The 25,219-nt window shown below is 38.5% G+C and overlaps 1 protein-coding gene across 17 annotated transcripts in view; it reads left to right on the forward strand.

Moving 5' to 3' along the window:
- The window catches only part of LOC127972857 (CUGBP Elav-like family member 2), a 138,333-nt gene that overhangs the window by 34,511 nt on the left and 78,603 nt on the right, over positions 1–25,219 (forward strand). For 4 of the 17 annotated variants that reach the window (XM_052576688.1, XM_052576696.1, XM_052576775.1 and 1 more), the window contains exon 1: positions 14,395–14,620. The exons of 2 other annotated variants lie outside the window; for them this stretch is intronic. In XM_052576688.1, coding sequence (XP_052432648.1) covers positions 14,478–14,620 — 143 coding nt within the window. In that variant the 5' untranslated portion in view covers positions 14,395–14,477. Of the gene's footprint in view, positions 1–14,391; positions 14,621–22,772; positions 23,147–25,219 lie in introns of those variants that run through there. 11 more of the 17 variants (XM_052576729.1, XM_052576823.1, XM_052576756.1 and 8 more) reach the window with 8 other exon arrangements.

The following is a 25,219-nucleotide window of genomic DNA, read 5'->3' on the forward strand; positions in this document are numbered from 1 at the left end:
AGACTTTGAGAACAAGGTGCAATCTATAATAAGCCTCATTTACATATAAAGGAGGTGAACTGGTGCTGAAAAAGAAAGACAATGACTTAAATTCCCATGGCGCAGTGCCATACTAGTCTTGAGAGACTTGAGGTAGAATTCTCCATTTGTGTGTGTGTGTGGGTGTGTGTGTGTGTACACGCACACACACACACACAAACATACACAAATTAATAATTTCTAATTATTAATATTAATATATTTAATATTATATTTAGATAAAAAAATACAAATAGAAAAAATAATAGTGCTTCATATCTGGAGTCTAAATATTATATGTTGAATAAAGTTGCATGTTGAATAAAGAAAACAAAGTTACTATAAAATGTATTATGTATTATTACAATGTATAATATCACAACTATGAATATTAATATATTTATTATTATATTTAGTTATTGTTGAAATCCACTGTAGAAAAATAAAATAAAATAATGCTTTATAAATGGCTATAATTGAAACATATTATTATATGATACATATTAAAATAAATAAATATAAAGTTTAATTATCTCTATTATCAATAAGATTCGAAAAAGTTTTTAGTCTGTCCTGTGGGCTAATACAGTTGTCAGCTTAGATGCAGAGATCCTCTAATCTGTCTTTAAATGTTTTTTTTTTCAACATCCATGCCATAACAAAAAGAAAGGAAGTGGAAGAAAGGATGGCATAAAAGAACGTGTAACTGTGTAATTAGCTCCTCTGTGTAGTCACTGATTTCCTCATGCCGAATGACTGACTGCCTCATAGCAAGCTGCATCAAAACCACTTCTTCTCTTTTTTCACTCCCTTTTTTCCGGTACCGGGGGTTTTAACAACAGTGGGGGGCCGAGATGAAGTGGGGGTGGTGGAATCGGTTGTCAGCTAATTGCATCTCTCGGTGGCGATTATGTTCTCATAGAGAAAACAACCGATAATTATGGGAGCCGGGGTGGCAGTGCAAGAGAGCGGTTACCGAACCGTCATGGCGGCCGTGTGGGACCCGGCCTCATTATCACCACGGAGACTGACCCGCCCCCTTCACCCCAGCAACCGCTCTAATTACCATCCAACCAGACCTGTCAATCAACACTATTTATAATCCACTCTGAGAGAGGAAGGGAAAAGAGCGAGAGAAAGAAACATTATGAAAAAGTCCCTTGGTATTACACGTATAAACCTTTAACGTTTATGAAAAGTATTCAGGTTCGTCCCTTGTGTGGATTGATGTGTTCTGTGAATGTCAATAAGCCTGTTTTCTCTCTTGTCCTTTTTTTCTGTAGATTGATTATTAGACCGCTCTTCTGAGAACCTTTAAAAAAAATCACATTGTAACAGATCACTGAAAGTAAATTGTACTGAGTAGACTAAAGGCCTCAGTCAGGCTTAATTTGATGCGGATGAAAATAGATAGACGCACTGTCATTCTGTCGTTTACCTTGGCATCGTTTGTTCGTTTGTTTTTTTTCAAATATAATTCAGTGGACCAAAAACCTTGAGTATTAAGACAGTACAGCTTATTAAATGGATTGCTTGTCTACCCCTCACTGCCTCTTTTTTATTTTATTTTTTTAACTTCAAACTAAATTGAAGAAAGAACTGATATGACGTCATTTCGAACAAAATCAGGCCGAAACAAAGTTCATTTTGAGTTTGTTTTTGGCAGTTCGAAACAGCTCACCAAAGCGAACTTTGTGGGGGAGTCCAAAACACCTTTGAGCTTCCATTGGTGTATTCTGAAATTTCTTTAATGTGCAATTTTTTTCCCCATTTCGTTTCTCATTCCATGGAAGTCCGACCATAGAACAACATCTCCTGAATACACTGGAGTGTTGAATAGCTGAGTTGCACAAATATCCGCACCTGTACGATTGCTCGCGGAGAGACTTTAAAGATTCAGAAAAAGCATTTAATTCCTAGAAATAAATGGCAACGAAGCTTGGTGTCGATGACCTGGAGTTACCGTATTTTTCGGACTATAAGTCACACCGAAGTATAAGTCGCATCTGTCCAAAAATACGTCATGACGAGGAAAAAAAAACATATATAAGTCGCACTGGACTATAATGCCGCGTTTCCACCGAAATTACCCGGAACATTTTTACCAGGAACTTTTTTTCCCAGGAACTTTTTTCTCCCCAGACCTGTTGCTTTCTGCGTTTCCACCGCAGTGTAAAGTACCGGGAAGATTAGGCAAATGACTGGTGACGTAGGTCCGCGCACGTTTCTCAATACAAAGTACCGCTGATAAAAAAAAAAGTACGCTGATTTTGGACGTGCATCATCGGTAGTTAGTTCAGACTTTGTGCATTCGACTGGGGAGTGTGATGTCTGCAACTACGCAAGTCTGGTAAATCTATAAACAGCAGCGTAACTACATATATATATATATATATATATATATATATATATATATATATATATATATTATACTTGATAACTTCAGTCAGCTCGTCTTGGCTACTGCAATTTTCCCTACTGTATATTTACAATAAAACGAAATAGGATATCAAATACCACTGCCTCCTTTGGTTTTCATTTAAACATAATAACAGCTGCAGAAATGTACTTAGTTCAGAGATATGTGTATATGCAGCCTTTACAATGAAACGAAATATTATATAAATTTGCCTTTTTTATTTTCATTTTAACATATAGATAAATTGAATACAAACCAAAGAAAACCTGTTAGATTTACCCCGCAGCTGAATTATATTTTATGTTTAACCACTAAAGACACATCAGAGCCAGCGGCACATATCAGAAGGTCTATCCGAGATGAGGCTGCTCTCTGTGTATACATGAGGACTGAGCTCCCGCTGATTGAGTGGAGCTCTCCGTCGCAGAGATCGGCGAAACACATTTTTTAAATACGCGCTGTCTTTATAAATAAACATCAGATTTGAGTTTTAAACAACTACATTCTCGCCTGAAATACTTTTAAAATTACATTTCATGACACAATAACAGTAATATTTGAAAATGATCCAAATAAATGGTGGTTGAACTCAACCAATGCTGCGTGAACTCAGATGGCTTTGGCTAAAGCAATTTTCCCCTCAGTATATATACATTAACACGAAATAGGATATTAAATACCACTTCCTCCTTTCGTTTTCATTTAAACATAATAACAGCTGCAGAAATGTACTTAGTTCAGGGATATGTGTAACGTTATATACGGACATTACAATGAAACGAAATATTATATAAATTTGCCTTTTTTATTTTCATTTTAACATATAGATAAATTGAATACAGACCAGAGAAAACCTGTTAGATTTACCCCGCAGCTGAATTATATTTTATGTTTAACCACTAAAGAGACATCAGAGCCAGCGGCACATATCAGAAGGTCTATCCAAGCTGAGGCTGCTTCTCGGCGGATACATGAGGACTGAGCTCCCGCTGATTGCGTGGAGCTCACCGTCTCAGAGATCGGCGAAACACATTTTTAAATAGGCGCTGTCTATATAAATAAACATCAGATTTGAATTTTAAACAACTACATTCTCGCCTGAAATACTTTTAAAATTACATTTCATGACACAATAATAGTAATATTTTGAAAATGTTGATCCGAATAAATGGTGGTTGAACTCAACCAATGCTGCGTGAACTCAACCAATCAGAATGTTTAGCGCCAAAGTCCCGCCCCCGAAAGTTCCTGAACTTTAAAAAAGTACTACCTCGCCAGCAGGGACTTTCTGAGGGGCATTTTTTTACCCGGAACTTTATTTAGTTCCTGGTTCCTGCGGTGGAAACACACCAAGTACCAGGCCAAAGTCCCTAGTTCCTGGGTAAAGTTCCTGCGGTGGAAACACGGCTTAAGTCGCATTTATTGAGAACCAAGAACCAAGAGAAAATATTACCGTCTACAGCCGCAAGAGGGTGCTATATGCTGCTCAGTGTAGACTACAGGAGCACTGAGCAGCATAGAGCGCCCTCTCGCGGCTGTAGACGGTAATGTTTTCTCTTGGTTCTTGGTAAGTCGCACCTGACTATAAGTAGCAGGACCAGCAAAATTATGTAAAAAAAGTGTGATTTATAGTCCGGAAAATACGGCAGGGAAAAAGCAATGTAGAGAAACATCCGAGACTAGTTTTCACATGTTCATGACAATAATGAAAGGAAAAAGTAAAGATATAAGGTAGCAAGTACCAAATACATGCGTTTCAAATAAATGTTACACCATACTACTGCTGTTGTGATTTCAGTAAGTGAATTTAAAGGGTGTAGACCGGCAATAAATGAAATGCCAAACAAATATACAATAATATAGTCATTTGTAAAAAAAAAAAAAAGAAAAAAAAAGTATATATATATATATATATATATATATATATATATATATATATATATATATATATATAATATTGTGTAAATCTAAATATATAGTAAATAAACATGGTTAAGCAGTTACCAATTCTACATGAATTGCTGAGCCAGATTGTTTCTTGACTTGTGTCTTCATAACCATTGGTATTCCACAGTAACAATTTCACATTTTACAATAGCCGGCTAGTGTTTGTTTTTCACTGAATAGCATTTGTAGTCATCTGAATGAACCACCCGAGGTGAGGCCTTGTGAAAGGTTCGTTAGGCAGCCCTCTGAATGAGCTGCACCACAGCACCCCATCTCCGTTTTTAGGGGGAGGCACCTGGACGAGCTCCACGGTGAGGCCTGGTGTAGGCTGAGTGATATGAGGCGTGAGACCTTGGAGTGCTGCCCTACTGTTGCTCACAATCCTAATACCTCACAGATGTTCTGGATCGAGAAACAGCTGTCTGACATTACGTACGCACACAAAAACGCTAGTGGCCCCCAACAGCCGTTGGAACATTACATAAAAAAACCCAATACACAATGTAAATTTAAATGCATAATACAGGAAATCCAAAAACATCACATCCCACCTACAAGGAGAACATCTTACTGTCTTAAGCCTTTAATACCGGCATCTATAAAGCATAATACTTTTAAACGAACACTGCGTCACGTCACTAATACCCTCACAGTGGAACAGCCTCATATTTGCATTCATTCATTGTGTACTGTTGTGCATTTCACTAAAATATTTGCATTTGTTGTTCATCTAGCCCAGTTCAGACACTTTTCTCGAATAAACGAAGGCTTCTAATCAGAAATACCATGAACGAGTCTGAATGCTCTGCTTAATTACACATTCGCACACAAAGTCCCGTCCCTCACTCCTGATTGGGTTATTGCCTCCGATTTTTCAACACTAATGACCGCTGGGCCCCCCCTCACTCTGAATATTCATGAGAAGAAGTGTCTCACTAGATGGCGGTGCAGCTCAGCGCTGCTATGCTAATGAGCTCACAGGGGATTAATATTTATGAGATCTGAGAGGAGGATACTGGAGATGTGACTTGTGTGGATGTGTATGCGTACGGTGACTCAGACCTTAATAGCTAAATCAGTTAGACAGCACAGAGTGGCCTGTCACATACAGAGAGAAAAGAGACTGCTATTTCACTTCATTTGAGTATATTTATGGAGAAAAGAAAGGCTTATGTGTTTTACAGGAAGATGAGAGGCAACTCGGACAAAGCATGTGCTCAGTATATTGCAGTCATTTCACATTTAAATTTACATTGCATGGTTCAGCCAAAAAAGAAAATTCAGTCAGTATTTCCTCACTGTCATATTGGTACATTTGTTCTGTTGCATAGGTTTTAACTTTTACAATATATAATGTATCAAAATCTACAAATACATTAGTAATAATAATAATAATAATAGTAAAATTAGTAATAGAAATAGAAATAGTAATATTGGTGAAAGATTTACTTTGAAAACTATTTTCAGCAGTACTTGCTAGTAATATTCACGATAATAAAGAAGCAAGTAAGATGTTGAATTAAATGCAAAATTTGCTAGTGGAAATTAGTTCTTTAATTTGAATAGATTTGATTTACGTTTTATTATTATTATTTACATCTTGTTTTATGTATTTATGTATTTATTTATTGTTATAATCTTTTCTTTCAATTTATTTTTGTTTTGTTTAGCTAGAAATGTTAGTAAAGTATTTGTTTTGTTTTATTTAGTTTTACTTTTTTTTTTGTCTTAAAAATTAATACTTTATTTTTAGCTGTCCCCAATTATGTTACTCTTTCATTGTCTTTTTATTTATTTTTATTTTATTTATTGCTTTGTTTTATTGTTATTTTATTTTTATTTACTTTTGTTTTACTTAAAAAAACAAAACGTTTTTGTTTACCATAATAACATCAGTTACAGTCGTCACTAGACGTGACCGATGGCACTCAAAGTCTTGACACATCATGTTTGGACTGCCAGCTCAAATGAGACTCGAGAATCGCGTGATGTTATTTAACTTGGAATGACATGAAAGTAAATAATGAATTGTCATTCCATTAACTACGTTTTGAGCTTAATATTAAATCAACATCACAATATAAGCTTTTTAATGAAGCTTCCTGTTGCAGTGTCATAACCTGTAGAATCTTTGACTCATTTTAGTCATTTAGCATTTACTGTTGGATGGTGTGTATAAAACGGGGGAGGGAGTTTGTGTGTGCCCATGTTATGTAAGATGTTACTGGAAGAGGATGCAGTGTCACAATGAATGTGAGTGCAAAATGTTGTCAGTTCAGAAAGCCGATGGAGGAACATGTCTCTCGCTTGGATCATTCTGCCTAGAAATTCCACACACACACGCACACACACACTCTGTCCAGACAGGTCCATCAGTCGTCAAACACGCCTATTGGATTTGACCAGTTATGGACTAAGCCATTAACCTCTCTCACATGCACACAGACACACACTTTCATAGCATATAGGTACACAATCCCTAGAGTGATTGCATATTAAAACACACACAATGTTCAAGTGTATTCTGGGTGGTTGATCCCAAAAATAGAGCAGAGTATAGTAGAATTTGAGCTATTTTAGTGCTTCCCAGACACACACAGAGCAGATGAACTAGTCCAGACATGAATGGCAGGATGACAGCCTCATAGCCAGAGGAATGCTTCCTTCAAACTGAAAAGAGAGAATCACTCGTTCGTTTGTGAGGTACGGGTGAAAGAAATGTGCAATCTCTCTTAGAGTTGAGCCTCTGGCCTCCGCCATCATTGTCATGCATGTGTTCGTGTGTGTGTGTATGTGTGTGGATGAATTTCACTTTTCGACCTTTAACACTGAACATATGTGCAAAACACGTCCACAATATAAATTGCCACTTCATTTCACCCATTTAGGGAAACTAAGCTGCAAAAATTATTGATATTGAGATATTCACAAACTACTGGATGCTAAAAAGTAATAAAATATCCCTATCTTCACATTCATCTGTCTATTGGTGCCATTCACTGGACTGAGTGTCATGAACTATGCAATAAGCAGTGTATTATCATTTTGCTAAAATTTTGCCACAAGCACGCTTTTCCAAGGGTTGAATATTCATAAATTTGCATGCTCATGTGCTGTTGAGATGAATGGGAATGCTAATTGCTAGCATTCTCCAAGTATGGTAGACTTGCTTAATTCAGGTAGCTACTATAACTATAAATGACAGTTTAATTGAAAATAACTAGCTTGCTTAGCAAGGTTCTCTTCATATGGTTGTGACATCACAATTGTTAACCTGAAAACAGCACTCAATATATAGAGAATAATCTGCGTAATATGAATCGTCTTCTGATGCATTTTGAAATGCACAGAGAGAAGGATATATTTAGAGTATTTTGATGCTTCTCAGAAGCCAAAAATACCCAGAAAGAATAAGAAAAAGCCATCTCTCTCCCTCTCGTTAGCATCCTAAAAAACAGATTCTCTACCTTCTGTTTTCCTGTCATTCTTAGAGAGAGTATGCTAGCTTTGAAGTGTCTACACAGACATTCTTACACCCAGAAGCACAATAGTCCTTATTTCACTTTGGAAGCACACACAAACACATGCATACGCACTTACACAAACAGAGTTCAAATATGGACCTGAATACAGTGTAGAGGGAGAAAAAACAACATTTTCCATATAAATAGTTGGGACAAATGGCTTTCGCTGTGTGTATGTGTGTGTTGAGGAAATAATTGAGGAGACAGAACTCCAGAATCAGGCCTCTAATGGAAGGTGACAAATTAATTTCTGTCTGCTAATAGCTTAAAATAGAACATGCCCGACTGGCTGTCTTATTCTGTGTATCACTTGGAAGTTCAAGCACGTGTGCATGTGTGAATGGGAGGACAAGGAGAAAAAAAAATCCTCTCTGGTACTTCTTAAACTGTTTGTGAGCACAAGCTCTGTGGTTAGACCACATCACATCACATCCATCATGGGTTTAACCACACAAACCAGTACCAGGTTTTGGCCTGGGTTAGGTCTTTGGATAGGATCTTATTATATTACATTACATTAATATTTGTTTATTTATGGATTTACATTTTTAAATGAATTAAATATTGATTATATTTCATGAGCTAATGGAATAAATCACAAGCATGTATAAATATTTGCAAAGAAAAGTCACTAAATACACATGGATTTGGCCATGTTGTTACGTCTTGTTGTTTATCAGTGTCTTACGCCATGCGTGCTATGCTTTTAAACATAAAAGAAGATCAAATTCGAAAAATGCGCCTTCGAATTCTCGAGTTCTCTTCCAATCTAATTTTGTTCCATATGGTTTTTGAAAGCAAGATGATCTGTGTGAATAGCTTGAATTGCTTTGATCATATCAATTGCTCCAGTGGTAAGAAAATTTGGTTGCACTTTATTTTACAGTACGTGTACTTCCATGTACTTATAGTGTACTTACAGTGTATTTATCTAAGAAAGTTCTGGTAACACAAGGTAACTACATGGGGTAGGGTTAGGTTTAGGGGTAGGTTCAGGGTTAGTACCTAGTTATTACATAGTTATTGTAATTATTATAATAAGTACATTGTATGTACATAAGGAACAGGACTGTAAAATAAAGTGCTACCGAAAATTTCTTAAAAAATGGCCCAAGGTTCAAGCCTAAGTTTATATTTTCTAAGTTTTGGTGGATCCAGTCACAGGGTCCCATTTAAGTCTCTACTATATGTTTTCAAGACGCACCAGCTGTTGAAGATTAACAAGCTTTTAAATTTCTTATGAGCTTCTCTCTTTCCTATATATATATATATATATATATATATATATATATATATATATATATATATATATACACACACAGTTCCTGCCAAACCTTTGATCTGCCAGGAACAGCATCATGAATAGTCATTAATGCTCATCGAACATTTCACTCTAACTGTCATTCAAGGATTGGGTTTTTGTGTCTTTAATCTCTGCAGATTGGTTGTCTTGAATTAAAAAGGGGCACTGTTTGTATTTGATTGGCTGTAATAACATTCTCACAGGAACAATAGGAGATTTATCTCAACTCATCTCCGTAATAGGGTTATCCGAATGCTACAAACTTAAGAACCATTCATCGCCGTTCTTTCATGTTGTCCTGTCATGGGTTTTAAAGATAAGATTAATTCTTCATATCAGCAATCTGGTTGTGGACTCGTGTATCTCAGGCATGCTTTATAGCAGCTATTTCTTCCAAACTGCTGCGTCAAACCTTTTCTTTAAAGAAAAAACTAAAAACTAAATTATTCATCTGTGTTTTGGTGCATTCCTCCTGCAGAACGAGAAAGAGTGGGGGAATGAATTGAGGGTCTTCCTTTTCCTGAGGGTCCCACATGGGCTACATTCTGATAGAGATGAAAGGTTTTTAGGCTTTACAGAGAGACAAAAGGAGGTAAAATAATCTGAAAGTGCCGGTCAAAGAGAGCCAAATGCTGTTTTGAATAGGTTAAATGGCATAGTGCTGACGTCAGGTAATCCTTATTTTATTAATGTTAGCTCAAGAACTCTCAAAAACACCTTACATTTCACTTTCGTTGTCCCTTTCTCCACCCTCTGGGATATTCCTTTGATATTCCATCTTTTTAAGGCTCGATAACATTTAATAATAAAGGCAGAGCCTCTGTGAATTGCGTCAGCCTGACCTGCTTTAGGAAACACACACACACTTGCAAAGTCTCAGTGCTATTGGTGCCACAAATGGCATTGCATGTCCAGTGCATGTCATGCAAAATATGCCAAAAACTCCATCGTTCAGCTGTTCTCAAAGGAAATGTCATTTTTTTCAGGACTGTTTACATCAAGAACGATTACTACACCAGTTTTACAATGATACCATAACAGACAAACAATATTGTTTGAAAAACTGGCAGCCAATCAGAATCCATGCGACTTTAAAGAGATTGAACATCTAAAGTGACACTCTCACTTATAATAAATAAACAGAATGTTATTGTTTATTGGTGTGAATGCCCATATAGGTATGGTTACAGATATCTTCTTTGATGTGAACAGCCCTTTATTTTACCCTACTATTATTGCCCTCCAGAATACTTGATTCCGATTGGTTAGTCATGGCATTCAACGGTCAAATAGAACCAATAATTCATAACAGCTTTATATATTAGACCGTTCATCCAGGTTACTGAAACTTGTGCTACTCTTTTACTTTTTTTTTTTTTCATTTTCTTAGAAGCTTTAGACGCTATAAGAACATCTTCTGGTAAAAATGACTCCAAATCAGGGTCCTGATCATACTTATGCATTTACTTTTTCAATAATGACCAGCTGGAAGCACATTACCCTTTACAACCTACCATTGTATAGTTCCATTTACAGCATATTTTGGCCAAGAACCAATCATTTAGATAGGAAGAGACTGTCTGCTTGAGACGTAAAGTGACAAATCACAGTTTTGCTTGTTTTTACTGCTTATTACAATATTATTACAATATTGTTATCATGCAATAACAGATGAATGACTTCAAATACTGCTGCAGTAAGTGAACAGAGTCTGAATGCGGCTGTGACTAAGTTAAAATTGATCTTGTGTCACTGTGCCATTGTAAAAATGTCTTATGTCTTTTTAATATTGTACTTATCAATAACTGGCGACAAGCCTAGATATTAAAAAAAAAACATCTCGTCCCCCTGTGTTTGGCTGTGTTCTGTTAAAACTGTTTTTCAATTCAAGTATGTGCACAATGTGCCTGCTAAGACTGTATTTGGAAGCACCTGAGGGAACAATAAACCCAGTTTTTACCTGGACATTTCAGGACTATTCTGAGATGAAATACCCAAAAGAGTAGCCTAGTGAATAGTTGCCACATAGACAGCCATTCAAGATGGGCTGTTATGGCTAGGAGTTGGGCATTGGCCTTTTAATCACCGTTATTAGACAAGATAGTTAGGCAGAAGAGAGTGAGAGTGAGAGAAAGAGAGTAGGTATTCAACGCAGCAGAACGGTATAGTGTCATACAGACCAAACTGAATAAAGGATTGAGAGAGAGGGAATAATGCAGCAAAGTACAGAGGATGGAGAGGCAGGAAGATACTCTAACTAGGTCATCTCATCAAACTGTAAATGCAATACAACTATTTGACAGAGAATGTTATGTTTGTGCGATGGACTGTAAATGATTTTATAATTGGCCTGTTTTGCCTTTGTGTGTGTGTGTATTGTCCCAGGGCACTGTCTATACATGCAAAGATCTCTCTCACAACACTTTTTCGGCATAGCTTTTTGTTCTGTCTTGCCTAGTCACTTCTCTTTTCATCTTTTCTGAGCTTGTCACTCCTCATTTCTTATCTTATTGTGTACTCGTCTCTTTATTTCTCTTCTTATCATTTTATTTGTCTCATCTTGTCTATCTTCTCATTTGATCTCATCTTTTCTCATCTGTCTTATTATTTTTCCCTTTGTCTCATCTAATTTCAATTCCCGTTTTCATTTTATCCTTCCTATTCTTGTGTCCTCATCTTTTTACTTCTATTCTTTCCTTTTCATTTTGTCTCTTCTTTTCTCATTTTATCTCATCTTGTCTCATCTCTTGTTATTCTTTTTTCTTTTCTTCTCTTGCCTCACCTCATGTTTTCCTTTTTACCCATTTCCTTTTAATTTTTGTTTTCCTTGTTTCGTCATCTTTGTTGTTGTCTATACCCTTTTTGTCTTTCCCCGTCTAGTCACATCTCTTGTCATTTTGTTTTATCTTTTCTCATCCTGTTTCATCTCATTTGGACTCTTCTCTTCTCTTCTCTTCTCTTCTCTTCTATTCTCTTATATTGCATTAATCACTTATAATGGGCCCTATGGACTCAACCAATTGAGTGTGGTCCTCTTCTCTTCTCTTCTCTTCTCTTCTCTTCTCTTCTCTTCTCTTCTCTTCTCTTCTCTTCTCTTCTCTTCTCTTCTCTTCTCTTCTCTTCTCTTCTCTTATCTTCTCTTCTCTTCTCTTCTCTTCTCTTCTCTTCTCTTCTATTACACTAATCACTCATAATGGGCCCTATGGACTAAACCTATTAAGTGTGATCAGGCATCTGCCTCAGACTTGACTAATCAAATTCCATTGCCATAGATCATAGGAAACCAGTTATCACCCCTGGCATATATTTTATTTTTGGCTGTCAGTAACAGCTTGACTTCAACCCTCACGCAGACAGAAGGGTAGATTTTCCAGTTGCTAAACAATTGCCAAAAAATAACATGCTTTTGCGAGTCACAATGAAAATTTTTTTGAATGATTGGTAATGCATTTGGCATTTCATCTAGCTGTTAAGTTTCCTGCCCACATTTAACTATATGCCTGCCACTCAGAAACACTCAATGCTGGACAACAATTACATTTAGACTTACTAGATCATGTGAGACTGTCAGAGGGGCTGACGATAGAAAAAGACAGATGGCGACATAGAAAAGGAGGTGGCAGATGAAGCATTTGGAACTGGTTATTTTACACTCTTAACCAATTTCACTTGCGTGACATCTGTAATCGGAATCACTCTGGTCAGCATAATGCAGATTCCAGATCAATGTAGGAGGAGTTTGAAGTTATGGGGTCAGCATCTATTGCAGTAGGTACAGATATAGGACATTAATGGGGCACCTCAGGACCGCAGGTGTTTGGTAAACAAATTACTCTGGCAATTATTGCAAGTGTTGTGAACGATCGTAGCCAAAAGTGCAAGGTGCAACGCAAAGTTTTGTCCTTTAATGAATCGGTGCCCTTGATCCTCTGATGTGTTTTTCTCGCGATGAAACTTTCATGAGCCGTAATAAACACAATGCATTTTTAAACAGGCAGATCTGCAGACATTTGGAAAAGAGAGGGAGTGAGAAACTTGTGAAGGGAGGAGACTTTTAAAGAGAGAGGAGGTAAATATGTTTTTCTAGAATAGAGAGAATGAGAGAGAGATGGAGGGGTAAGCACAGATGGTGAAAAGAAAGAGCAATGACAAGAGGTTATTTTCAGATGAGTGTGACTCTTTAACAAAATGTGCCCATTGGGAGCAAACATGGGCTTCTTAGAACAGCACATAAAACACTTACACTCAGAACCCTAATCCACGTCCCTGTTGATTTTCTGCTTTCCCACCGCAAAACTAATTTAGCAAAACAGTGGTCCTCAAAAAGTCTCTGGGGTTGTCTCAGTAAGAAACAAAACACAAAAAAACAAAGTTCATGAGCAGCGTTGATGCAAAACCTAACCCTGAATCACTGAACTTTTTCAAAACTTGGCACACTAAATGGGATAAAACACTCAGACCAAGAGAAGACAAGTCCAGTTTACTTTATAACCTTTTAAAAAATTGTACCATAATTTCATCACCATGGCAAATGAACAATCTTGCTCTTTCACCATGTTATTCACACATCATATGCATCATCTGGTAGACTTTTGCCAATTAATAATATCCAAGGAGTATCTGGATGTAGCTAACATATATATATGCTACCAAGTGTCAACATTGTAGCAATACAAACAAAACAAGCAAAGTTATTCTTTAAGTAGACCTCTCAGTATGGTTCATTCACATTTCTTCCGCATAACCTATTTTAATATGCCCAGGGTCATTCACAAAAGACACATTCTTGTGTCCATCTCTGCTGCCTTTCTATTGCATATGTTGACAAATAATATGAGGACAAATATGGACGTTCTTGAGAGATACAAAATTGTTGTACCAGACCTGTCTATAGTTTCGCCTACTTCTTTAAGGTGTTCAAATGGCACTTTCTTTAGTTGTTATTCTTGTACAGATACAAGATACGAGCTCTCCTAAGGGGTGTTGGGCATCCTGGACCACAGCAGGCTTCTCAGTGCTAGCCAGCACCAGGCTAACAGCACTAGCATTGGCCCAAAAACAACATGAGCTGTCAGAAAGGGTTATCACAGCCCAGTGAATCAGACGGGAGGAGGGAGGGACAAGGGGAAGGAGGAGGGAGCCGGTGAGGGTGGATGGGTGGGAGTGTTACTGTGTGTGAGAGAGAGAGAGGATTCAAACGCTAGAGAAAGGGCCAGCGTACACTCGCCACAACTGAAAGCACAAGGATTGTGTGAGTGTGTAGTGCATGCTTGCGTTCGGAGTAACGGCGATGTTGGAGCACTCGTCTGAGCTGGGCTTTGTGCCGAGTGTGTGTGTGGACAGCATGCGATACCCATCCACCGCGAACAGCGCTGTCTCCATGAGGAGCACAGAAGAACTGCTGCTGAGGTAAAGCTGTCCCTGGACAGCACACAAAGACATGCATGCACACACATACACACAGATCCAGCTAGCTCCGAAAGGTTTGCTGTGGTTCATGGCTGCAGGCATGCAGCGAGCCGTTTCAGGAATGTTTGGTTGACGGCAGCCCTGCGGTTTTGTTGGCGCGGTCCGTTGACATGCCGTTTGTAGGCCGTTTGAGCGGAGCATACATGCAGTTGTGTTCTTGTCAAATTGCGAGACCCTGCCTGCGCTGTACCGCCTGCACTTGTCTTGCCAGCCGTAAAAATATGCAGCTTGCAACATTTCCCACTCTTGTTTCTCTTCCCTACGGTTCAAATCGGAGTCTCTTAAAAGACTGAAGAGTTGATACAGCTATAGAGAAGTGTTTGAAGATGCGCGTGCATGCATGCGTGCAGGATAATGCGTGTATGTGCGCAAGGGAAACAGAATTGCAGAAAGAGACACTGCATCCTTGATGGTAAAATTGTGCTTGTGTGTTCACTTATTGCAGTCACCTTTTTGCACTTATTCCAGTCGCATTTCCACGCAAGTGGTCCTAATCTGTATTACTGCACCCTGTAAAGTGTGCGAGTATATTTGCATACATTTAAGTGTGAAAACACACTTGTGAACACCTAATTTAGGAGTTTATTTGGATGTAATAATCGTATTAAACAAAGTCAGGGACAAGCAGGAGGGGTTAAGCCCCGTCCCGCCGCTAGAAAGATGTCTGCTTTTGTTTGCATGCCTCTCTGATGATTGGATTTAGAAGGGGGTGGAGGGGTCTGGAGAGAAGAAGAGAGGGACATTCGGTGGAGAGATGTAGGGAGGGTATTGCTGAAAGCATTCTCAACAATGGGACACCCAGACAATGAGGCTGCCACTCACTTTGTGGCTTGTTTTCTACCTCTCCTCTCCTCTCCTCTCCTCTCGGTCTCTGTCTCTCTGGCCATTTTTTAAAAGTGGAGAAGGGTGCTAATCAGGCCATGTCGGGTTGGTTTTTTTATCCCAGGGTTATGGCCGGTTAATAACGCAGGCGTTTAATGTGCAGAGTGTAATGGGGTGTGAGAGCATTAGTTGGGCCAGAGAGGCGGCCATGTTGGTTTAAAGAGTAGATTTATGGCCTTTTACTCATTCATTGTGCTTGTGCTCAATGGCTTTTAAAATAGCCTCCGAGAAACATGAATTTCTCCAATGACTGCGGACAGGTCTTTGGTGTAACACACACACACACACACACACACACCTATGCCATAACACAGCCTCCGGTAACAAAGAAATGTCAAGTGGAACTGTGCTGTACAGGTCCGTAACCATCACACACATACACACACGTGTGCATAGGCAAGCTCATAAGAGAAATATGACCGTATGTTAACAAATATATCCCAATGCAACTGGGGCTGAATCTATGATCTTGAGAACATTTATGGTTATTTGATGAAAAAATGATTTATGGCGCTACATGAAGGACTATATACATGGGAAATCTGTACATGACAGGACTGTAAATAAATCTATTGCACGTGCCCTTGGCAGTTGGTGTAATGCGATGTTCGCTGAGGACTCAAATCGATTTATGCCGTTGTGCCTAACTTCAATCCATCGTGGCCGAAAGTACTGTAATGATAACTTGAAATTCAATGACTTTATTTAAGATTGATCGTTTGGTGTAATATTACTGATATCGAACATCTCTGAAATGTCTTTTGTGGTGCTATCTGTGTTCTGAAACCTAGTGGGCTGCCTACCCAGACATCGATTTTGGACATCACAGTTTTAAAACCAAGTGAGATGCCTACCTAGATACCATTTTTAGTCATCAAATGTTCATTTTATGATGCCCAAAAAAGATTTCTGTAGCTCATGAGATTATCAAGCCTTGCCTGTGTGAGTGTTATTTTGAAGACTTTAGCTGAGAAGGCTATTTAAATGCTTTAGCTAAGGCTGAATGTGTTTCTCACAGGAAGTTGAAGGGTTAAGTAATCACAGATGACACCAGGTCAGTTTGCGCTTCACAGGCCATCATGAAAGCTTACACTATCTTCCTAAAACCGTTCGTACAGCACCACCGACTTTCCGCTATAAACACTGGAGTTTGTACTCTTCAATTAGTGGCTTGAAAAGCCTTTCATTGTGGTAAAACAAGGCCATGGCAGTTGTGCCAATGTGTGTCTGTGGTGATGGGCTGCTGTCACTCTGCATTCTGAGATATGTGTGCGAGTGTGTTGCAGAAATTGGTGGTTTTGTGTTTTAGGAGAATCACCGATCCCAGGGTGCCCACCGCCGAGCCGTGGCTCAATAAAGCTGCGCGGGATTTAAATGAAAATAAATGAGAAGCAGTGACAAGCACTCTCAGGGTCCCGCTTTAATGAGGGGAATGGGGGGAGGGACATTGAAACAAAGAAAGGGGGTGAGATGGATAGAGAAAGGAAAGGGGGGAAAGGCTCCTTAATGAATGTAGGTCTTGGAGAGAAATGGCAAATTTATTTAAACTCCCATTTCGCTACCCAAGACCTGTTCAATTAAACCAGTAAGGTTCATTGCACTTGGTAAAAATCACTTTGAGGTTGGCATTCTGTCATAGCGGAAGTTAGTCAGGCAGTTTTATGATTTAGGAGGCAGATTTAGTTCTACTGTATGTCGATAGGAGAGAAGAGAGAAGCATGTGAAAATAATATTAGAGGAGCGTAAAGCGGCTGGAATGCAATATGATAGCCTGTTGATGTCCTGTGCTGTCATAATAGCATTACTGCTGGTTGGCATGGGGATAATGTAAACAACAGGGGTCGAGTTGATGTAGTAGATTATACAGGCTAGTGATCCCGGATTACACTGACAAGCTTACACATATGCACAAGCAAACCACAGTACTCAAGAGTGTGATAGCGCTACCATCAAATGTGTCATTAAACCGCATGAGTTATTGTTTAGATCAGTAGTTAGAAACATTTCAACAGTTCAAATGGATAGTTGACTCAATGAATTGTCTTCCATTGAACACAAAAGTAGAATTTAGTTGAAGTATCCTAAAAGTGATAGATTTCCAAAGCCATATAATAGCTTATTCCCCTTCATTAAGCTCTTAACCATTGTAACTGAATCATTGAGTCACTGTGTTAAACTTTAGAACCACATCTGTCCAATTCACACACAAATCATTCAGACCTATTTTCTGAACTGAATCAACGATGCTTTTAAAATGATTATTTATTTATTTTTATTATCTTTTTAAATTAATTTAAATTAATTATTATTTCGGCTGAGTGGTAAGTTTTGATTAGAGTATACATCAGATCTGGTCTGGCTGTCACATACAGTCTAGATGCAAAAGTTAATATTTCAATGTAACAGAAGCTATAATCGGAAAGCAAAAAGTCTGTTACACATACATTATGGTAAGAACAGTTCACATACTACTGTAATTTGCTGGAGACTAGACAATGAACTAGCATTCCAATCTTTCCTCACATGTTTGGCATACAGCTTCAGTAGAACATTGTGCATGTTGTTTAGTTCTTCTGATGTGTAATGACACATTCATTACATCATCTGTAAGCGCGCTTATCTGGGAAAAATATATAACCTGAGGCAAATTATCAATAGTATGCATCATGGCATAACTGAGAGCATGCATATGTATGTGAGCACGCTCACTGCTTTACATAATCCATGAGTTAATCAAATATTCATGAGCCCAAACACTCTTCTGTCAGACTACTGACAGCCTATCTTTCTGTCTAAATCCATGCATGCAAAAGGCTATAGGCTAGGGCTGATGTATATAATGCCTAACAATAGAAAGACATCAAAACATAGAGATTTTGCAATACCATGATATATTTTTGTATTTTTCTCATTGGATGTTATTTACATGTAGGAGTGACTGTAGTTTAGACATTCAAATGTGGTGCAACTTTTTGCATGAGTTTAACTAATATGTGGTGTGCATTTACTGGATTTTTAGAATATTGCTCATCCAATCAGATTTTGGAATTGGAACTAGAGGTTTTAAAGTAACACCTAACAACTTAGACTCATTTATTAAATTGCTTCTTGCACATTTTGCAACACTTGCAATGTGAAATGTCCAGGGCTTGGTGCTAACAGTGCATTCTGTTTTATCCCAAAATGGATAAACATGAATCTGGAAATGTTTTATAATTAATGTTAATTGTTGTACATATCGAAGCAGGTTGGAAACTGTCTGGTGATTGGTGATAAAAGTTAATGCATTTTGGAAATATTATACCACCTACCATAATGCATTTGCAAATGTACCAGGTGAGCTACCAGGCAAGTTTACTACATAACTGGATACATATTAGTTATACACTACGATAAAAGTGTTTTGTATGATATGTGAATATGTATAGGTACATTTATGCAGTTTTGCAAAAAATGTAGAGGTGATTTGTTTTTGTTTTTCAACTATGCCTATGTAGACTTACAGCTTTGCTTTTTAAATGTGCTCTAAGCAATAGCAGTTAGCAGTTCTGGACCTTATACTGGGCTTGGTTGCTCAATTAGATACACCCCTTCATTCTAAAAACCCTCCCTCCAAAAATACCATTGAGATGGGCAATGGAAAAGGAGAGTTTTTGTCATTTACCAAGTTTACAAGTTCCTTCTTTTCCAGCTGCCTTGATTTTTTTTAAGACCACCCCTAATACACGCTGTCTTTTTTCCTGCCCCATATCTGCCATCTTTAACATATACTCTTTCTTTTTATCCCCAATCTATCTACTGTCCCTGCCCCCACCCCTTTCTCTCTCTCTCTCTCTCTATTCAGTTTGAACTCCTGGTGTACTATTTTTGTCTCTGTGCGTTGGAGCCTGCCAGGCCTGCCTTTCTCTCTCTCTCTCTCTCTCTCTCTTTCTCTCTTGTCTTCTTGCTCTCCTCTTACATGGTCAATCAATACGTGTTATAGGCCAGCTGGGTCCAGACCCAAATGGGAGAGGCGTAGCGATAGAGAGAAGGTGTAAGAAAGAGAGAGAGATCCCAGAGAACAAGGACCCCAAGAAAATGAGGCGGAACAAGGGCGTGAATAGGATGCGAACACATTGGGAGCTCAATGTGAATATAGTTTTACCTCGCATCATCTTACCTCGCGAGGCAACAGTAATGCAGTAAGCAGGTTCGGGGCAAGTGTAAATATTCAGGCTGTTCCCCCGAAACCTCTGCGGAGAAGGTAAGGAAAAGAACAAAAAGTGACAATAAAAGAACAGAAAGAGATAACAGAGTAACAATTACAGCTGCATGAGGACGAACAGGAAAACCTTTGACCTGAGAGTGTGAGAGAGAGAGAGTGAGAGGAAGAGGGGAGCCCCTATGAAAGACGTCTTGTGGCTAAATTCCATTATCTTCTGTGAGAGGGAATTATATCAGCCCTTAAGTGCTTTCATCAGACTTCTTAACCCCAAGAGACGGACACAGCCAGAAAGCCAGAACGATTGAAAGATGTTCGGGGGTCGACATGAAGGTCTGTAGCTTGGGTTCTTGTTCCGCACTGCTTAAGCTGCTTAATACCACACGTAAATTGTCCCCGCTACCTGCCAGATATCAGTAAAATGGGGATCCTGAGAAATCACTCTATCCTTGTTGTCACTTTTCCACGGATAGGGTGCCAGAGCTCGATCCTCGTGTTTCTCCACAGCAGATCAGACAGTTTTGAGACTAAAACAAATTTCAATTGGCTCTGCATTTGCCCCTACTAGCTCCTTAAAAGTCAGTAAGCTTTATAGTAAGACTATAAACAAAGTGTTCTATGTGCTGTTTACGTCTGTGCAGGTTATCTAGTAATGTGCTAAGTTGTGTCAGCGTTTAGCTCTAAAGTCAGTTTGGGTTTATTTACATCGGGTTGACTGCCATGTCTTCGGAGAGCTTAGTTTTAAAGAAAAGGAGTGCATTTAAAAACAGAGAAGCTAGCAGAGCAGCTAGGCTTGGGAAAAAAAAATATTTGGACGGCATGGAAATGTACCTTATTAAGCAAAACTATTCTTTCTAAATGTCTGTTTCACATCAAAGAGCTGCGCGCACATACAAGGAGATTGCTCGCGTTAGCAGTCTACAATACGTCCTTTCCTTCATGTTCACTCATAATGCTTTCGTCGAAGCTTTGGCTGGCTTTAGGTTTACTGCTGAATTCCCTCTTCAGACAGAAACCCGTTTAGTGAATTCATCATCTCCATAACATGCGTAACAGCAATGCCAAGCATTCGTAAATTGCTTCTTTATTGCACAATCCATTATGTAATGGTATATTTGCTCAAGGTAGCAGATATCACATTGTGCGAGGACAGCGGAATGTTTATAAGCCTGTCCAGAACTCACAATGCATTTCTTTTCTTTTTGTTCACTCCTAAATTGATTTTTTTCCCCTTTGTAATTGATGCACAAATTAATATTTTAGGGCAGTGGACTGTATAAGTACTTTTATTTTGTGTTGGTGGTTTTAGGCCTACACATATTGACTTGAATAATGCAATGCAATGTCAGAAATGATTGTATATTACCTACTTATTTATTTATTTATGAGTCACCTTTGCTCGACTGTCCAAGCTGGAGGCGGTATTCAAACGTGTCACGGGGCTCAGTTTGCGTAGTATCATAATTTGTTTAAAATCATTACAGAAATCTTGGCCTATGTCTAAAATGTGTCTAAGGGGCAGGCTCTAGGGTTAGTTTTGTCTTTAGTTTTTTCATAAATGTTACAGTTAGAAGGAAATATTGATTGTGCATCCTTGCATACACAAACACCTCCCTTGAACGCATGCAAATACTAGTACATTGTTGGCTACAGGTCATAACAGACCACAACCCATGTTTTGCCTATTGCAATTTGCCCAAACTGTTTTCTATGGGTTTAATTTGGCTATTTGTTGCTGGTTATACCAGTTTAATTCTACGCAACTGCTTTTTAATGACAGCTGAAATCCTTCATTGCGCTTGGTCTTTAAAGACAAGCATGACTCATTATGGATTTTTGTTTTGTTTTGAAGCTTTTGGCTGATTATGTTGTTATCTAATTACCATGGACAATTTAAAGTCATAAACTGCAAAGCAATGCAGTTTTTAATGGTTCCTAATTCAGGAAGTACAATCCCAGATCTTTTTATCTGATGTGGCCATGTGCTACAGAATGCAAAGCACAATGTCCTCCACTTCCCCATGTGTGTGTGTGTGTGTATGCATTAAGCATGGGTATGTTTCCCATGACCTAGTTCCTGCACGTGCTCTGTAGAGCTCCGGCTCGAGACCCCCTTCCCCTGGGGGCACACGAGGGGAAAACAAAAAGAAAATGCACTCTTTCATACGCATGAACGGATGAGCACAGTAAAATGGGAATGCGCCTCGTATTAGATTCACCATTTGATGCAATAAATATGCTGATGCAATAAACCTTCAATACCTAGAGGTTTCTTTATCATCTCTCAACCTTATTTTGGTCTACGACTTTTTATACCATGGTAATCTCAATAATTAGGAACAATACACGTTTCTGCAAGGCTGCTTTTTATATAGAAGCTATAGTTTGCCCTCAAATATGTCAAATACTGGGTTGTTCATAATCAAGTATGCGTTTCTTTCTTCTGTTGAACAAAAAATGAATACGTTTGCTTGTTTCAGTTATTTTGAGCTGCAGGCTACGATGAAAGTGAAAGGGGACTGGAGATGTTTACAAAGGTGGTTGACCGAAAATTGAAAATTGTGTCATCATTTACTCACCCCCAAAGTTGTTCCAAACCTGTGTGAGTTTCTTTCTTCTGTTAAACACTAAACAATATATTTTACAGAATGTTATTAACTAAACAGTTGACGGTAGCCATTGACTTCCATTGTATTTTTCTTCTTTTTTTTTTTCTCTATGCTATGGAAGTCAACTGTTAGGTTGCCAGTATTCTTCAAAATATGTTCTATTGTCATATTGGAACATAATTAATTCATTTTTTTGGGTGAACTATGTTTTTAACTAATTAAATAACATTATATCTGTGAGTGTTGTATTTGAATTTATGCAAATGTGATTTTAGAACTATTGTAGAGGGCAATGTTTTCAGCAGATTCATATTGTGGTGTTTTTCTAGAGAAAAGGTTTGGATACTTTCATTAAGAATTTCATTCATATACAGCTCAGAGATGTACTGGTTAAAAACTCGCTGCAGCAGCAGCAGCTCGAGCAGACACGCCTCTCTCTTCCCGGTGCTTGACGCTCCGGTGCGCTAGTTGTCTGAGAATAAAGGTTTTTTTTTTAAAGGGACTGTTGAGGAAAAACACTCTAATGGGGGAACGGAAAAGACTGTCACAAGCGCAGTGAGTGTGTGCGTGTCCAGAGCCGCTCGCGCCGCTGCACCTGTCCCTCTCCGTCTCGCGCGCCCAAACTCGGCAGGCAGGCTCCAGCGGACGGCGGGCGCGTTTTATCCAGTCAGCGGCGCACAACACGGGCAGCCTTAACATGACTTCGTCCTACAATCTGGATTTTCTACCCGAGATGATGGTAGAAGGACGACTGTTGAGCGCCGGAGAAAGGATGTAAGCGTTTAGCTGTTTATCTCACTGCTCTCTTCTGTCATCTGTTGACAAATAGGGCACGCGGTAGTGTGTCGAGCGTTGTGTTATCAGTAATCAGATAACGGGGCTGACGGTGCTAATGTTGGTTTTGCTTTTAACTGCATACTGTTCCCCTGCTCAAACGCATTCAGGAAATAAACACGTTGGGTTTAGTGTTCCGGGATCGGACAGTCCGAATCATGTCTCAGAGTTTTGTTACGTTACATAAACTGATCTGCAGTGCATGGGCGAAATTGTATCAGGGAGTAGTCAGTGTAGCAGTAATATATCACCACGCGAGAAGATGAAGTTAAATGTAATGGTCCACTGATTATCACATCTGATAAAAAAGTGCATGCGGTATGAAGAAACTGGGTTACTTTGATACTAGCTTCTGGGGGTAGATTCGATCATAGGATGGAACACAGTTTCAGTTGTTATGCTTGTTTATTTAAGACTCATTAATATTTTATCAACTTTAAAAAGCCTTTGTTGCTCTTGCACGCACATCCATAATAGATTTGATGTTGTTGTATAATATTTAGGCTATATATACATGGTTGAAAAGTAGGTTGTGCTTGTATATGTATATATATATATATATATATATATATATATATATATATATATATATATATATATATATATATATATATATATATACACATACATACACACCGTATACATATAAATACAAACACACACACACACACACACACACATATATATATATATATATATATATATATATATATATATATATAAAAAATGCACATATGGTATATTTTACGATATCTTCTTATTGTAATGGACAAATGTATCATTTAATAGGTATATCAGTTCAGGGAAAAATATTATAAATGGTGCATTACTGTAGTTTTCCCCTCTTTATGTAATAGTTCATGCATCGTAGCGATAAATAGATGAATAAATGCTTTATGTTGAATGCTTTTGATCCTTTTCATCTCGTGCATGAATAAGAGACATGTGACTGAAATGGCTCGAGCTCGGTGTTGAGAACATGCGCCGCTCCGTCTCTGCTTTTAAACCATCGGAATGCGCAGTGACTGACTCCCCTTCTCTCTAACCCCCCTCTCCAACTCTCTGTATCTGGGTTGTTTCAAATTTGATTTGTTACGTGGCATGTGTTGTCGAAATCAGATTAAAGCATGCGCAGGACACGTAATTCACTTGGAAGTACAGCGTTTCAGGGCGCGAGGGATAGTTTGATGCAGCTCGAGGTCTTCACAGACGCTGCTGCTGTCCCACTAACGTCCGTTTGCTTTAACTACTAACTACCAGTTGATGAGATCTTGTTCTATGGTGAGAATTTCTCTTGTTGCCCACCTTTATCCTCACTTTTCTTATCTACAGGCTATTCTCTTGATATAGTGTGTGACAATCTGCTATTTGTTAATATCTTACCACACTTTTAGGAACAATTTGAGACAGAACTTGTGTTGCCACGTTTTCAAAACAAAGCCCACCCAATCGCTACTCGAAACTAGCACAATCCCGTCTTCTCGGGATAAGATAGAAGTTATAGGGGGGTTCCCCTATTCCTATTCCAGGGACTAAATATCACATTACTGGGGTCGCTTCAACCAGCTGCAACAGTGTCCTATTCAGAGGGAAATCCACAGACTTGGCAACACTGGACAGACTGTTCTCAAGGGTTAGCTCACCCAAAAATGACAATTAGGCTGTGTTTTACTCACCCCAGAGCATCCTAGGTATACATGACTTCAGACAAATCCAGTCAGAGTTATAATAAAAATTGTATTTTGATCTTTCAAGCCCTATCATTGCAGTCAGCGGGTGTTGCTTTACATCAGTCCAAAAGAACTGAAATAAAAAGCGCCTTTCCATGACTTGATACGTTTTTGTAAGAAAAAAATCCATATTCAAAATGTAATAATCACTTTAATCTAGCTTGAGCCGTCAGATGTAGACAGAAGCAGTTCCGGGAGCATGACGTATGTGGTCAGTGTTGCATGCGCCGCTGAGTCTTGTTAAAACCAACGTATGTTTACAGGATCAAAAGAAACAAAATTT

This window comes from Carassius gibelio, chromosome A4 (assembly GCF_023724105.1).
Source record: "Carassius gibelio isolate Cgi1373 ecotype wild population from Czech Republic chromosome A4, carGib1.2-hapl.c, whole genome shotgun sequence".
NCBI lineage: Eukaryota > Metazoa > Chordata > Actinopteri > Cypriniformes > Cyprinidae > Carassius > Carassius gibelio.